This window comes from Dipodomys merriami, unplaced genomic scaffold (assembly GCF_024711535.1).
Source record: "Dipodomys merriami isolate MVZ:Mamm:240054 unplaced genomic scaffold, mDipMer1.0.p SCAF_2, whole genome shotgun sequence".
Lineage (NCBI taxonomy): Eukaryota > Metazoa > Chordata > Mammalia > Rodentia > Heteromyidae > Dipodomys > Dipodomys merriami.
In genome coordinates this window covers 61,009,522-61,026,083 of record NW_027203381.1, presented here as the reverse complement: position 1 = coordinate 61,026,083, position 16,562 = coordinate 61,009,522, and the positions used below count along the sequence as shown (strand labels likewise).

The following is a 16,562-nucleotide window of genomic DNA, read 5'->3' as shown; positions in this document are numbered from 1 at the left end:
TTAACCTTGTTTAAAGTTTTATGTTTTTGTTTTTTGTTTTTTCCTAAAATCCCTGAAACAAAGGCAAAGCCTGGAAAGAAGCTGTACCAGCTCAAGTCTCTCAGGGCCTACTTCAGTTGTAAGGTGAATCATCCCAGAAGCCACATTTTAAAATATAGAATACTGGAGTCTTAAGCCGGGCGCTGGTGGCTCACGCCTGTAATCCTAGCTACTCAGGAGGCTGAGATCTGAGGACTGAAGTTCAAAGCCAGCCTGGGCAGGAAAGTCTGTGAGACTCTTAGCTCCAATAAACCACTAGAAAACTGGAAGTGGTGCTGAGGCTCAAGCGGTAGAGCTGAGGGATAGCGCCCAAGCCCAGAGTTCAAGCCTCATTACTGCCAAAAAAAAAAAGAATATTGGAGTCTTTATTACACCGTTAACAGGCTGCAGGCCGCCAGTTGTTACAAAGGCCTGCAGCAAACAAATACACGTAACACAGCTAGGAAACATGCTAAAGAGGAAAGAAATAACAAAAACAATACAAACAAGCCAATTCAGCTCTAATGGAGAGCTGAATTGGGATCCATGATGACTGGAGATGAGCCAGGAGACAGGACACAGGACACAGGACATGATCACAGAGACACATGTGGCATGATCTTCTGGTGGCTAGACTGGTCTGGGCCTAAATACGTCAACACAAGTGGCAGATCCTCAGGAAATTCCCAATCCCAGGCACTGGACTGACAGATGCAGTAACCTATCAGCCAAGTGCCTGACGGGGGGGGGGGGGGGGGGGGGGGGGGGGGGGGGGGGGGGGAGGGGGGGGGGGGAGGGGGGCGCGGGGGAGGGGAGTGCAGAGGTTCCTTTCCCCAGCATGAAGACAACATGCCAGACCCTGCCACCTACCATATGACCAATATGGCACCGGCCAGACCTGACCTCCTTACTTCACTGTTAGGCATGTTTCTCTGCAGTTTTCTACCTCTCTGTTATTTCTTTTATTTGTTGTGGCTCTCTTCCTCTTTTTTCTCACTTCAGAATTTAGTCTCTTCTATGACACCAGGTTATTCTCTTTTTTTTAATGTTTTTTATTGTAAAAATACTGTGCAGAGGGGTTACAGTTACATGAGCAAGGTAATGAATACATTTCCCATTGAGCATTGTTGCCTCTTTTGTTTTTCTCCTACCATCCCTTCCCTTCCACCTCCACAACTAACCCTCCTGCCCCAGCTGAAGTTGTAAAGTTTGTTTTCAACATAGTGTCTTGTACATCTCATTGCTACAATGGGTCAACCTGTATCCTCATTTAAGCATTTTGTTATTTGCCATCCCCTCTCAAAATTAGAGAAGGTATATACAAGATGCAGGGCACCAACATCAAATACAGTGAAAACAGGGGTTATACCATGGGCGAGGAACATATAAGGAGCAACAACAACAACAAAAATCACATGGTATATTATAAATACATTAGAAACAATAGCAAGCAAAAAAAAACCACTTGTGTCCCTATCTTGGAGTTCATTTTGCTTAACATTATCTTATATGGTTGTTTGTTCCTAGTTTTTGACCTTTTCTGCTTATCTTACACATGTACTAGTTATTGAAAATAAGGAAAAGCATAGGACCTCTGTGTCTCTTTGGGCCTGGCTTACTTCACTTAATATAATTTTTTCCAAGTCTTTCCATTTCTAACAAATGGGGCAATGTCATTCTTTCTGATGGAGGCATAGAATTCCATTGTGTGTGTGTGTGTGTGTGTGTGTGTGTGTGTGTGTGTGTGTGTGTGTGTGTATACATATATATATATATATATATATCACATTTTCTTGATCCATTCATCTATTGAGGGGTATCTGGGTTGGTTCCATTTCTTAGCTATGGTAAATAATGCTGCAATGAACATAGTTGTGCTCGTAGCTTTTTGGTTTTGTTTGTGATCATTTGGGTAAATGACCAAAAGTGGGATTGCTGGGTTATAGGGGAGCTCTGTGTGGAGTCTTTTGAGGAACCTCCGTACTACTTTCCAAAGTGATTGAACAAATTTACACTCCCACCAACAATGCAGTAAGGTTCCCTTATGGCCACATCCCCTCCAGCATCTGTTGTTATTAGAGTTCTTGATTATAGCCATTCTAACTGGGGTGAGGTGGTATCTCAATGTTGTTTTGATTTGCATTTCTTTTATGGCTAGGGAGGTTGAGCATTTCTTCATGTGTCTATTGGCCATCCTTCTTTCTTCTTCAGAGAAGTTTCTCTTTAAGTCTTTAGCCCACTTATTTATTGGGCAGTTTTTTCTTTGAGGATTTGTGGTTGGGGATTTAATTTTTTGAGTTCCAGGTATATTTTAGATATGAGACCCATGTCTGATTTATGGCTAGTGAAGATTTTCTCCCAATCCGTGGGCTTTCTATTGATCTTGCTAGCTCTGTCCTTTGCCATGCAGAAGCTCTACAATTTCATGCAATCCCATTTGTCCAACCTTTCTTTGATTTGTTGACACCAGATTATTCTTATCCAGAGAGAAAATGGCAGATTCTTTTGGTCTGCCATCTTGTCCCACCTCCTAAGCCACTTTTTATATAATTTATAAGCCTGCTAAGCTATTAAAATACTTTTACCTACTTAGTTTTTCAAATGCTCAAGACCAGTTTTAATCTTACTATTTCCTCATTAATTCAAATAAATTCAAATCAAATTTTGAAACATGCATATTCAAGAGAGGCAATTTACTTTGCTTATAAATTATATACTTTAACAGGCAACTCAGTTCTTCCTTCAAGGATTAGATTTTCTTATCTTTTGAAAGATGCAGTAGGACTAGAGGTCTCTAAGAGCTTCCTTTAAGGTATCTGAGCCACTAAGCCAACTGACATCTCATCTCTTCAACATCCTAGGGCTTCCAGAGAAAGGACCATTCCATATTTCTGCAGTAAGAATTAGTGAATGAAATATTGCTTCCTGTATCTCCAGCCCTCTAACTCCAACAACCAAAGAGATAGTCAGATGACATTAGTACTTTAGGCCTTCAGCAACCCTGAGTCATTTAGAAGTTCCCACGAGCCAGGGTACATTGTTTTCTCTCAATTTGCTCCCATTTTTCTGATACTTCCTCTTCTAGCTACTCCCTATTTCCCATTACAAACTTGAAAAAAAACTGTTTCTTATCTATAGCTTTTAGTTTATTCCAGAAGCTTTGACATTACCCCATGAGTGTTCACCTCTTTGATGCCCGTAAGTGGAAATCTGTACCTTTAGGTCCCAGCTAAAACATCAGTTGTCAAATATTATTCACTGTACTGAAGGGGTTGGGTCAGGATTCCTCTCTAGAATCACTTCTGCTGCTGACATCAGATTAATCTGCCCTGCCAGTTTTCTATCCTTCTGCCCTCTTGGTCTGAGGATGTCTGGGAGCTTTTGCTCTAGGCTAAAATGCCTTGCTCACCAGGGTAAAGCTGGGGACAGAGATCTAAGAGGTGATTTTGGAAGGTCAGCAATCACAGTTTGCATCCTTTGAAATCTTTAGCTGTTGGCCCTGGGCTACACTCAATGACCAACACTGGAATGGGGGGAAATGTTTGCATTTTAGGGGATGACTGATTTTGTTCATAACACATTTTTCCTGAACTTTCTCAGGTCAAACCTTTTGTTATTGTTGTTTGAGTATCAGCTCAGTGCTTACAGTATTCACAGAATAAATATTTTTCTGTTTCTGATCCCAGCTTGCTTGCCTGACCTGATTACTAATGAGAATTCATGGCTTAGTGTGTGGTACTGAATATCTCACCACCCCTCCCCCTCAGTAGTGTTCCAATCCATTACTTAAGGATAGTAATTCTTTAACATGGGAAAAGAGTGGTGTTTCCTAGACTGACAACCCAATTTGGGACTCTCACGAGTCCTGGACTGAAATTCTTGAGAGTTGGTGGCATGTGGTTTTTATCCATTTTATTATGGAGTTAAATTGTCTACCCTTCATTACAATGGAGCCCACCCACTGCTATCCTTGATATTCACCAACACCTAAGAAGTCTTGGGTTTTAATAGTGTAAATAGTGTGAATCTCATTGTAAATAGTCTGTCTCATTGTTTGCAAAGGAAAAAAATACCCTTCTATCTGTAAATTATATACTATAATCATAACATATCACAAAGAAGAATGAGAGACAAGAAAAGACAAGGACTGGTGAGAAGAGAAGGGAGAAGGACATATTAGCGTGATTAATAGGGAGGATATGACAGCTTGAGAGAAATCATGAAATACTAATTATTTTATTTTATTTTATTATTTTTTCTGGAGGGGGGGGTCTAGTTGTGGGGCCTGAACTCTGGGCCTGGGCACTGTCCCTCAGCTCTTCAGCTCAAGGCTAGCGCGCTACCACTTGAGCCACAGCGCCACTTCCAGCTTTTTTGTTTTTGCTTATGTGATGCTGGGGAATCGAACCCAGGGCCTCATGCATGCAAGGCAAGTGCTCTACCACTGAACCACCTTCCCAGTCCCAACTAATAATTTTAAAAGTGGCATTTTATCTTAATTTTTCAGTTATGTGTACAATTTATGTCTACAAATTTTACAAAATGTAAAAATGTTATGTTTTTTCCAGAAAAAAAATCAACCTTCTTAGTCCTCCAAGAACTGTCTAAAATGTTAACTTTTGTTGGATCCATGAATTCACTCAAAGGATAAACGCAACAGGCAATCCACAGGCAACTTGCTCCTGCTCACCTCCAATGATGAACTGATGACTTCCCTGGAACCCCTCCAGACATGAAGAATGAGATTTTGATCAGCCAGGTCCTAGCTGTGACTGGGAGTTGTTATGTTTTTAAAGAGATGTTGCTGAGTAAGAACCACACCACACACGTGGTATTCAGGTAAGGGGTAAGTTTATTCATTGTTCTGGCTGACACCAGGCCATGTTGGCCATCTATGTGGCTGGGAAAGGCCTGGGAAAGAGGGTGTCTGGCTCTGAGCTAGGCCTTATATAGGGTAGGGGCGGGGAAAGTTGTGGCCACATCAAATCCAGATGTGACCTTTTCCAGGTGTGCCAGTTGCCTAGGTAACGCAGGTACTGGGTGGAGACTTTGCTGCAAAGAGGGTAGAGTCTGCTCGCCTTCCAGGAGCGGACCTTACATTCCAGCCTTTTAATAATCATGAAATGGGTGGGGAGTCTCTCTGGCTACTTTCTGCGGACAAGAGGCCTTGACATTAGGGGTAAAAGGCTGGAATGTAGTCCCCTCCCAGAGAAGGCAGTGAGCAGCAGCTGTCCCTTGGTGGGCATGAGTCCTTAGATGAAGTCTGGAGGAGGCAAGTCTCTTGAATGAAGTCTGGAGAAGTCTCATGAGGTATTAAGGGGCTGGAAAAAAAACACTAGAGAGCAAATAAATGACAAGAGGAAGGACTTGGGGCTGAAAATGTTGGTAGAAATGTCCCTAGCTATTTCTGACATCTGGCGACTAGATAGAGAAGTCAGGTGACAAAAGCAATAATGTAAATTCCTGTCCAGTTAAAAGGTAGACAGGTATGGACATTAGATGGGCAGGCTTCTACTTCTATTGACCTCCCGGCTCTGGTTAATTTTGAAAGGGCAGGCAAAAAGTGGCTGATATGACATCATCTCCTCTTACTCCTCTCCATGTTCCCTTGTTCCCCAGACTGGCTGAGTTTAGGTGCTTGGTGCTGGGATGGCTTGTCCCAATTAGTATTCATGGAGGTTTGAACTCAAGGCTGGGCATTATCCCTGAGCACTTCTGCTCAAGGCTAGTGCTCTACCACTTTGAGTTACAGTACCACTTCCGGTGTTTGGCTGGTTAGAGATAAGAGTCTTGAGCCATGCTTCCAGCCTGGCTCTTTGCAGGTTAGTTAGGAGATGGAGTCTTAGGGATTTTTCAGCCTGGGCTGGCTTTGAATTGAAATATTTGCCACAAAAACCCTTTATTATTTCCAATTAAAGCAACAGGGAGATCATGTAGAATAAGTAGAGTTTACCTGGTCTTCATCAAGAATTGACCAACAAATATTCTGCAATGACAAAACTTGATAGATGTGATAAGAATCTTAGCACAGATATGCCCAATATTTTAGAGTCACATAGTCAGTACTAGAATACACAACAAAAAACAAAAAAGGCAAAACTCAAAACCTAAAATTTTTGACAACAATGTTTAGACATCTTTGCTAACAAAGCACATCAGATGGTTGGGCCACAGTTACTAGGGCCTGTGAAAAGAGCAACTTGTTAGCAAGGCACCTTAGAATAGGTGGATGGAGTAGTAAGCTTAGTAAGTAAGTTTAGTAGTAAGTTTAACCTTAAGGGTCAGATGAGACCAAACCCTTAACCCATCATGTGGTCAAGATGGCAAAGTCAAGATGGCAAATTTCTGAAAAAATGCAAAGAAAGCCTGAACAAATAGATCAGGCCTAGATTGGCTAGCCTGTGAGAGGGAACCTAGAAGGGGGGTCCTCAGGACCCAGCCTGCATCGCACTCTTCAGGGTACAAGCCAAAAAGTTGTAAAAAAAAGAGAAAAGGAGAGATAGAGAAAGTTGGACATGATTAGCAGAAAGCTAAGAGAGCCTGAACGTTAACAGACTTCTGACCATTTACCAATTGCAGAGGCAAAAATAAGTCTGCAGGAGGCAAGTCTCTTGGATGAAGTCTGGAGAAAGTCTTATGAGGCATTGAGAGACTGAAAAAAAAAATACTAGAGAGTGAGGAGGGTGGAGTCTGCTCACCATGGAGGGGACCTTTCAGGAGTGTTTAGTCATTAGGCATACTCCCTGCCTCTTGCCTTTAGTTCTCTATTTAATGGGAAGCCAAATGTCTGTACTTCTGGAAATGGCCTAAAAAGTACTAAACTAAGTACTCCCATAGCTGCTATATAAGAAATATTATTTCTCTGCCCTGCAACAAGTGTTTATGTGCATATAATAAGTGGCCATATGGACAAACTGCTGGAGTTTGACTGGGATATAAAACTCCTGTTTCAGTCTCTCTTAATTTCCATTTTTACCCTTCTTAACAGTTAGCTTGCTCTTGTTTGGCCTTTTCCTTCTAGTATTTAGTTTCATTTTTCTGTTTCTTGACTTTTAAAGATTTTTATATTATCCACTGATTCCCCTTCATCCAGATAAGAAAACTCACACATCTTCAGCTCTAGCTTTTTTCTCTTCCCTCCATAGGCTTTTTAAAACTTGTGTTTGGTTAAATCAATATTCAATCACAATATTTACTATTAGAATATCACATAGAGCTGATCCATACAGAAAATTGATTGCACTAGCATTCTGATATATCCTTAAAAAAACTGCCATTAATATTTTTTTTACTTTTTTTTTCTGTTTTCTAAGTTTTGATCTAATTCATCCCCAGATTCCATTAGAAGTATAAAGTCCTCTGGGAGCAGGGAATGTGGCTTAGTGGTAGAGTGCTTGTCTAACATACATGAGGACTTGGGTTCAATTCTTTGGTACATAAACATAAAATGAATAAAAGAAAAGAAAAAATGACCACCAAAACTATTTTAAAAATAAAAAATATAAAAAATATAGCCAGTAAGCTCTGGTTTACTTTTTCCCTTAGGGAGAGTTCCTGGACCTTCTCTCAACCTGCTCCTGTCTCCGTGGATTTTTCTCTAAGCTGACTGTACAGCCAGTGTTCTAGGAGCTGGCTTCTCAGTATTCTGAGAACTCCCTTAGTCTCTTCCTGATCTTGGGCCCACATGCTCACAATCTATGGTTTACTTTCTCATTATTTTTGGATAATGTCCTTTAGTAGCTTCCTGAAAATGGATGCATGGGCAAAAGGAGGAATAATTTTGACTTTTTCAATGTCAGAGTTACTTAAAATTTGAGGACTGAGGCTTTAGTCCACATTCAGCTTCCAGTGTGTTCCAATCCACTTTTTAGTGTCTCATTTTTTTTAACTTAAGGAGACAGCCAAGGATTCTTTGATATTTGAGGAAATTCTCTAACATTGACATAGACAAAAAAACAACAACAACATAAGAAAAGTGAGAAGAATGAATCAGAAAAGAAAGTCATATACACTCACACAACAAAAGCATGAATATATCTTCTTTATATCTGTTGTCAGAAATTTCACAGTGATGTGTCTTGGTCTGAATCTTTTGTCTATTCCTTGTGTTTGTGACCTATTGGTGAACTCATCATCAGGAAGTCATGCCCTACAGTGCTAGGAAAGGCTTTCAAAAAATTCCTTCCATAATATCCTTCCCTATTCAACATGGATATGTAGGAGTTGTAAGATGGTGAAAGAACTTACTGAGACAGGACAGTAAGAAAAAGAAAATGTTTATTATGACGCTGGTATTAGGAAGATACTGCAGCTAGCTAGCCAGCCAGAGGGACACGGCTGCAGCTACGGCAGTATTGATGTGGGTGCAGGTTTTTATGGAGTTAGTGGAAGGGGACTGTTGATTGGCTATCTCTCCTTTTGTGAACCTAATAGGCACAGAGCAGCTCTGCCCATTTTGTGGGCTTGACTTACTTCTTTGTTCTACCTGGTCTGTTTCACACGCCATACCTTCCACCTAGATTTTTTCTTTTTCTTCTTCACATTCTTCCCCCTGCCCCAACAGAAAAAAAAAAAAACTCAATCCTGGTTCCAGTGGGGCAAATGTCTCATCATGTAATTGCTTCAAGCTTAGTGGGATAGTAGAGCTGTCCCTTCCTGTGTTTGTTGTTCTGGAAGAAGGTTAGGGAGTGGTCCTTGGGGACACAGTGGGATTTAATTGAATAACAGAATAAAATCATATGGAAGCCATCCATGTCCTGGGACTAAGAGGAACTAGAGGGTTACACAGTAGAGGATGGAAGCTACATTAGAACATGATTTGTAACTTAGGGCCTAGAGGCAAGAGGAAGAAAAATCTGATTAGAAGGTTAATAAAGCTGGATGCATTGACCAAGGGAGGTAAAATAGATAATAGAGGTATAAGGAAGGGGACAGCCAGGATAACTATAACCAGGGCATGACCCATGAAACTTATCCTTGGGTCATTCTCTAAGTTAGAAGGTTTGATAGGTTAATTTATGAATGTTAGTTTGAACTTGCCCTAATTTATTAACCTAAAAGCTGCAGTCTTTCCTGAGGATAACACAAGATCCACCTTAGGCAGCAGTGAACATATTTAAGGCCATTTTTTGGTAAGACTGTTGTCCCTAAATAGTCTGTTTGTCTGTATATCAGTAAGGGTATGGAGTAGGCTGCCTAGTAAATTGGCTAAAAACAGTGGGCTTTTTTCCAACAAAGGTGCTAGGATAATCATGGATATGTGGTAAGAAATGGAGATTGTGACTGTCCAGTTGTCATCCCCAAACCAGAAGCAGTAGTAGAAACTTAGTTCATGACCTATCTCTTGTATGGTTCCTCAGGAAAAAAAATATTCCTGGAGAATCGTTATCCAGATGTTAATTTTTTGTCTAAAGCAAGTATATCTGAATTGCAAGGTGTGGATTGTAGTACAAGTACAAGGCATTACCTAGATTACTTTCTTTGATGCAAAGGCACTCATTCTTCAAACTTCTGGGAGCCTAATTGCAGGGGTCTGTAGCTGGGACCTCCCAAATAATCTGCCTTGAGCCAAAGGGTTATCTCAGTGCCACATGGGATTTCAACACCATGTGTTGAACTTGGAATTCCGGAATTCTCTGCGTAAACTGATGAATTAGCAAACCAACTCATTGGTAAGATCCACAGCCCCTTCCTCCTTCTACTTTCAGTGTATCTTTTTGTTTTACCTTGAGCTATTTAATATTGCCCAATGGAACCCCCATCCTTCACATTTGAGGTGAGTGGGTAGGGTGTAATAATGGCTCCTAGATTTGGTTGTAGGCAATAGGAGTCACATTTTTTCATCGTGTAGACTTTCACTGTCTTTTTGCTGCCTAGGTGGCCCTCACTCCCTTGGGGAATTCTCAGAGCTCAGAGTTCCTATGAGCATATGTCTTCAGAGTCACGTCCTCTCCTTGGATTGTGTGCAAAGCAGTTAAAGGGTTGTGTCGATGCAATACCCAAGGGAAGTAAAATAGAAAATAGAGGTCCTAGGAAGGGGACAGCTAGGATAACCGTAACCAGGGCATGACCCATAAAGCCATCCTTGGGTGGCTCATTCTCTCAGTTGGAAGGTTTGATAGGTTTGATAGGTGTGTGAGATGAAGAGGACAGATACTTGTTGTAAAGGATTTCCAGCAATTCTCCTTCTTCCTGGGCTCTACCTTCAGAGCTGCTGGTTACCTACAATCATAGATTCTTTGTGAGGGCTCCACATATATTTGTATCTTTGTTTCCCCTTACTTATACTGCAGATCACTATGATCTACCAGGTCAGTTACTTCTCACTAGTGCACCTGTTGTTTGTTGGGGTCCTGCTGCATGACAAGACACAGTGACAAGAATGTAGTGAAAAAGCCTCATGGTGGTGGGGGGGAAAGGGAGGGAGGGAAAACCAGGGTCTCAACATGTTCTCCAAGGCCACAACCCAATGACCTACTTACTCTAAGCCCCACTCTTTAACATTTAGACCACCTCCCAACAGGACTATCAGCTGAGTACTCAACTTTTAACACATGAGCCCTTGGGGTAAACATAAGATTCAACCCTGGATAATACAAAACAATCTACTTACCTCAATATGCTTAAAGTTAATCACAGCTCTAAAGTCCATTATGCCAAATAAAATAATATTTTGTGGGTCCTAACGATTAAGTCATAGGCATTTCAAGGGTTAGGAGCTTATTCAGTATTATCATATTAAGTTTCTGATAGTACTCATTACCTTTAGTTCTTGTGAAGAATATATATATGTATATATATATATATATATAGAGAGAGAGAGAGAGAGAGATCCCAAGATCATATATATATGTATGTATATATATATATTTCTTGTTAAGATAATTTATATATGTACATCTACAATCCCAAGATTATATATATTATATAATATATATATATATATATATATATCTCAAGAAATGAATGAATGAAGACCTTTCAGTGATACAACACATTTATTTATTATTGGGTCCTTTATGTGTTGGTATATTTGAGAATTTCTTCAATGTTCACTAAATGTTCACTAAAACAAAAGCTTATAAGTCACTACATAACTAAAAGGGGGGGGGGAACAAGTAAACTTAAAAAAGTTAAGTTTAGTGTAGTATCTGGCCCAAAATAAGACAAAGCACGACAATACAGATAAGCATGAGCTTTTCACCTGCTGTTAGGGGTCTTTGGGGTTCAGGGATAATGTCCTCACGTAAACGAGGTGAGGATCGACAGCTCTCCCGGGAGGAAGGTAGAGATTTGGAAGACTTTGTTTGGTGTTTTAATGAGCCCTTTACAGCAAACCCCACAATGCTGCCTCTGTTAGGAGGCTCATCCAAAGGCACCTCCCAGATAACTAGTATCTCCTCAAAATCATATCCATAATATACATGCAGGATGTACTGGACCAGGTTTTTCAGAATCCGTGTGACACTTTTTGTAGAGAACTCAGGATTTTCAGATCGCCAGCTGGAGCAATTGTTGCACTTCTGAGCAAAAATCCGCATAAGCACCTGGCCCTGGGATTTCCAAGGATCCAAGTAGAAGTGGCACAGAGTGATTATTTGGGCAGAAGTCCAACTTCGGTTGCACAGTGCACACAAAAACCTGCAGGAAGAAGGACAATTCCACTGGGTCCTTAAGCTGATTATTGGCCTGAGGGTCAATGGTCTTGACCTCATCTCTAATATCCCTTTCAATCTGAAAAACTTCATGTGATCTAGACTGTCCCAGTCACCACGCAAAACCAGAAACAAAAGGCTTATATTTTACATAAAAAAACTTTTTCCTGTGAAACTGAATCCATCCATTTCTGTATACTACAAGGAAACAAATTTCTACTTAATTCCTCACTATGGTAACAGAGAACTTTTCACAAAGTATGTATTTTAAGAAAGGCATTTTCATAGTCTTACATTATCTCATGTCATCTTTTTTTTCCCAAAAATTTTTATTGGGAGAAAACTACAAAAATCTCATGTCATCTTTAAAGACATTCCTATAACATAGGCATAATGGAGGTCAATATCCATATAAGAAAATGACTCAAGAAGTATAACAAATTGCGCCGGACAAAGTAGGTAAGTGGTAGAGACATATTTTTCCAACATATGGTCATTTGATACCAATCCTATTTATCTATCTATCATAGTATCTCACCTCCAGTGAGCAGCATGGCTATTCTTAGACCTAGAGAAAAGAACTAGTCTAGAAGCAATGATACTTGGTTGAAAATCCAAGTCCATGGTTTATATCACAGGACCTTAAGGAAAGCACTTCTCCATACCTCAGCTTTTAAATCAATAAGAAGGAAATGCATCCTTTATGCATGCATGAGTATGCATGCATGTGTGTTTTTGTGTGTATGTGTGTGAAAGAGAGACAGACAGACAGACAGGCAGACAGACAGACAGACAAAGAGATGGCAGAGTGTAAACACACACACACACATGCAAGCCAGTATTAGGGCTTGAACTGAGGGCCTGGGGGCTGTCCCTTAGTTTTTCCATTCAAGGATGGCACTCTACCACTTGAGCCACATCCCTATTTCTGGCTTTCATGGAGTTAAGAGTCTCCTACACTTTCCTGTCCAGGCTGGCTTCACCCCTCAATTCTCAGATCTCAATGTCATGAGTAGCTAGACATACAGCTGTGAGCCACTAGTGCTGGACTACAAAATGCTGTATAAAACATGATTTATACTTTCCAAAAGTGTGCTGCTTTCCCCATCTCAAAAGTGTTATTAGAAGGAACACCTGACATTTTAAAAAGCATTAAAGGACATTATGAATTGCTCACAGAGTTCTGGCTAATGTGGAAAGGGACACTCACATGGCTCCTTGGCTTTCAAGGCAGAACAAAGGGACTGCTACTATATGGGCTGACAAGTGATTTGAAACCTGTTCTTTAGAGCAAGAAGCGGTTTCATTTAAAACAAAAGGTTCTAATGAGTAGGGGAGGAGAGGTATGGCTCAAGGGGTTGAGGGCTTGCCCAGCAAGCATGAGACCCTGAGTACAAGGTAACAATGCTCGATAGGAAATGTACTCATTACCTTACTCATATAAATGTAACCCCTCTCTACAGTATCTTTACAATTAAAAAAATATTAAAAAAAGAAAGTAAAAAAAAAAAAAGATGATGCTCAGCTTAATGAACCTCAAGATAGAGAGGTTTTATCTTTGTTGCTGTTGTTTTTAATGTAGTATGTGTTTTGTTTGTTTGTTTGTTTTGAATGTTTTCCCCCCATGGTATAACCCCTGTTTTCACTGTGTTTGATTCCAGTGCCCTGCATCTTGTACATACATTTTTCTAATTTGGGGAGGGGAAGGGAAATAAAAAAAATGTTGAAACAAGGACACAGGTTGATCCATTGTAACAATGAGATGTACAGGACACTTTGCTGAAAACAAACTTTACAACTTGGGAGGAGGAGGGAGGGGTTGGGAGGGGACAGATGGTAGGGGAAAAACAAAGGAGGGGTAGCAATGCTTGATAGGAAATGTACTCTTACTCATGTAACAATAAAATATATATAAATAAAAAATTAAAAAGGAAAACTATGAATCTTGCAGCTAACGTGAAAGTATCATTTATATAATATTTTATCTTTTTTGTGCGATACTAGGGCTTGAAGTAAGGGCCTGGGCACTATCCCTTAGTTATTCTGCCCAAGGCTGACACTCTACCACTTGAGTCACAGCTCCACTTTCTCCACGTTACACTTTTTGCTGTCCAATTGGAAATAAGAGTATCATAGACTGTCCTTCTCTGAGCTGGCTTTGAGCTGTGATCTTCAGCTATATCCACTATCTGTTGAAAAAAAGTCCTCTCTTTAAGAGAATCAGATTGGAAATGCCTTAAGTCGAGGCATGGAGCATGCTCTAAGCAAAATGAACTGCAAGGTATGGACACAAGAGGTTTTTCTTTGTTTTGTTTTGTTTGTTTTTTTTAAATGTCCCATGTGATTTTTTTTGTTTCTTTTGTATGTTCTTCCCCTTATGGTGTATCCCCTGTTGTTACTGCATTTAATTTTGTGCCCTGCATCTTATATATACATTTATCTAATTTGGGGAGGGGAAGGGGAATAACAAAATGCTGAAACAAGGACATGGGATGACCCATTGCAACAATGAGACTCAAAAGACACTATGTTGGACATGATCTTTACAACTTCAAGGGGGGGGGGTAGTTGAGGAGGTGGGGGAGGGAAGGGGTAATAGGAAAAATACAAAGGAGGGGTAAAAATGTTCCACAAGAAATGTACTCATTACCTTACTCATGTAACTGTAACCCTTCTCTGTACAGCATCTTTACAATAAAATACTTAAAAAAAGAGAGAGACTGCTGTGGAAAAATGCATGGTTTGGCTGATAGTTCATGAGGAATGGAGCAGGCTTGCATGATGTAGGAGATAGGCAGTCAGGGAACAAGATATTCTGAGACAGGATTCAGAGGGCTTGGCTGTCTTGGTCATTCTCAGGCTCTTGGTAAGAAAGAAAGGAAGCTGATTCTTATAACCCAGATGCTTTCTGGGCCTTTAAAAAATTAGCCAATGAGGGAGGGACATCGCATAGAAATTTCAGGAACTAGGTTTTAAACTTTTTTTTTGGCAACAGCATTTTCTTTCATTCTCAGACTCTGTAAGAAAGAGAGAGAGACAGAGAGACAGAGACAGAGAGACAGAGACAGAGAGAGAGGAGAGAGAGAAAGAGAGAGGGGGAAGGGGAGAGAGGGAGAGGAATAGACAGAGAGAAGGGGAAGGGAGGGAGGGAGAGGGAGAGAGAGGAGAGAAGGGGGAGGGAGCAGGAGGGATGAGAGGAGAGATAGAAGAGAGAGGAAGGGAGAGAGGAGAGAGGGAGGGAAGGAGAGGGAGAGAGAAAGATAGGAGAGGAGGACAGAAGAAAGGAGAGGGAGAGGGAGGGAGAGGAGGGGAGACCAGGAGAAAGCATGCAGCCTGGTCAGGACTAGAAAGGAGCCTGCAGAAAACTTCAGAGACTTCTTCAACCAAAAGAGTTAGTGAGACAGTACAGAGGCTTCCTCAAAATGAGGATTTATTTAAAAATTGTTGGTTTCAGTTCCAGCTCCCTTCAGGAAATCCTAGATATATTAGGATATATGAGGCAGGACCAACCCCTGGATCCCTGCCAAGAGAAGGACTTATCCCCCAGCATCTAAGGCTAAATCTGAATATGTATATTTCATTTCTGTCAGTTCTGCTAGGGAAAAACTAGAGACAAGGCAGAAAGGCCCAAATTATACATAACTCTGGTTTTTTTCCTATCATATATATTTATATAAAATCAGACTGGAGAAGCTGGCGATGATTCGTGGCCTTAATAAGCTTTCTAAGGGATAAATCAGTGCTAGCCCGCGCTTCTTTGCTCAGGGGGACCTCACTCACCTGCCAAATGCTCTCTGCTGATACTGCATCCACCCAGGGGGAGGGGAGTCTGGAGTGATGTTTTTATCCAACTTCAGGGTCCACTTAACCCACGGTATTTCCTGTCTCATCTGCTCTTGAAATTTCTGTTCCCATTTGTAGCCATTTATAACTGCCATGTTCCTCTGAAGCTGCAGTCCAATGTCCAGCTGGTACTTTTCGCTTCCTCTGGTCCCAGCCTGACTCAGATTCAGCTTAGTTTCGATTTCCTGGTTTTAACTTTCGTTTTTGAAGCAGAGCACAAAACTTCTTGCGTTGGAAGATAGAGGGCAGCAGAGTTTTGTTACTTTCTTTTTAAATTTTATTTTATTGTAAAGATGCTGTACAGAGGGTTACAGTTACATGAGTAAGGTAATGAGTATATTTCTTGTGGAACATTGTTACCCCCCTACTATCCTTTTCCCTCCTCCATCATATCCCCTCCCCCGCCCCCTAAGTTGTAAAGTTCATTTCCAACATAGTGTCTTGCTAGTCTCATTGTTACACTGGGTCCTCCTGTGTCCTTGTTTCAGCATTTTGTTACTCCCCTTCCCCGCCCCAAATAACATAAATGTATATACAAGATGCAGGGCACCAGAATCAAATATAGTGACAATAGGCGTTACACCACAAGGGGAAGGAAGAACATACAAAAGAAACAAACAAAATCACGTAGGACATTAAAAACAACAACAACAAAGAAAACTTCTTGTGTACATATCTTGGGTTCATTTCGCTTAGCATCATCTTATATGGTCATACGTACATAGCTTTTGAGCTTTTCTGCTTCTCTGATAAGATTATCCTAGCCATATACTAATTATTGCAAATAAGGGAAACCATGGGACCTATATTTCTTTGGGTCTGGCTTACTTCACTTAATATGATTTTTTTCCAAGTTTTCCATTTCCTAACAAATGAGGCAGTGTCATTCTTCTGATAGAAGCACAGAATTCCATTGTATATGTAACTCTGGCATGAGATATATCCTTAGCTCCTCAATGAGTAGTTCAAGCAACAGAATGTTTGCCTCTCAAATAGAAAGCACTAAGTTTGATCCCTGCTTAGATGTTTTACCTTTATGAGCAGCAT

General features: G+C 40.6%; 1 protein-coding gene across 1 annotated transcript; it reads right to left on the bottom strand.

The window, feature by feature from the left end:
• Nucleotides 1–11,022: 11,022 nt before the first annotated feature.
• On the bottom strand, nucleotides 11,023–15,690 carry Rtp4 (receptor transporter protein 4). The gene is made up of 2 exons (XM_070028685.1): nucleotides 15,453–15,690; nucleotides 11,023–11,658 (listed from the first exon to the last, which is right to left on the bottom strand). The coding sequence occupies exons 1-2, from the start codon at nucleotides 15,608–15,610 to the stop codon at nucleotides 11,157–11,159; spliced, it is 660 nt and encodes a 219-aa protein (XP_069884786.1). The 5' UTR covers nucleotides 15,611–15,690; the 3' UTR covers nucleotides 11,023–11,156.
• Between the last annotated feature and the right edge of the window lie 872 nt (nucleotides 15,691–16,562).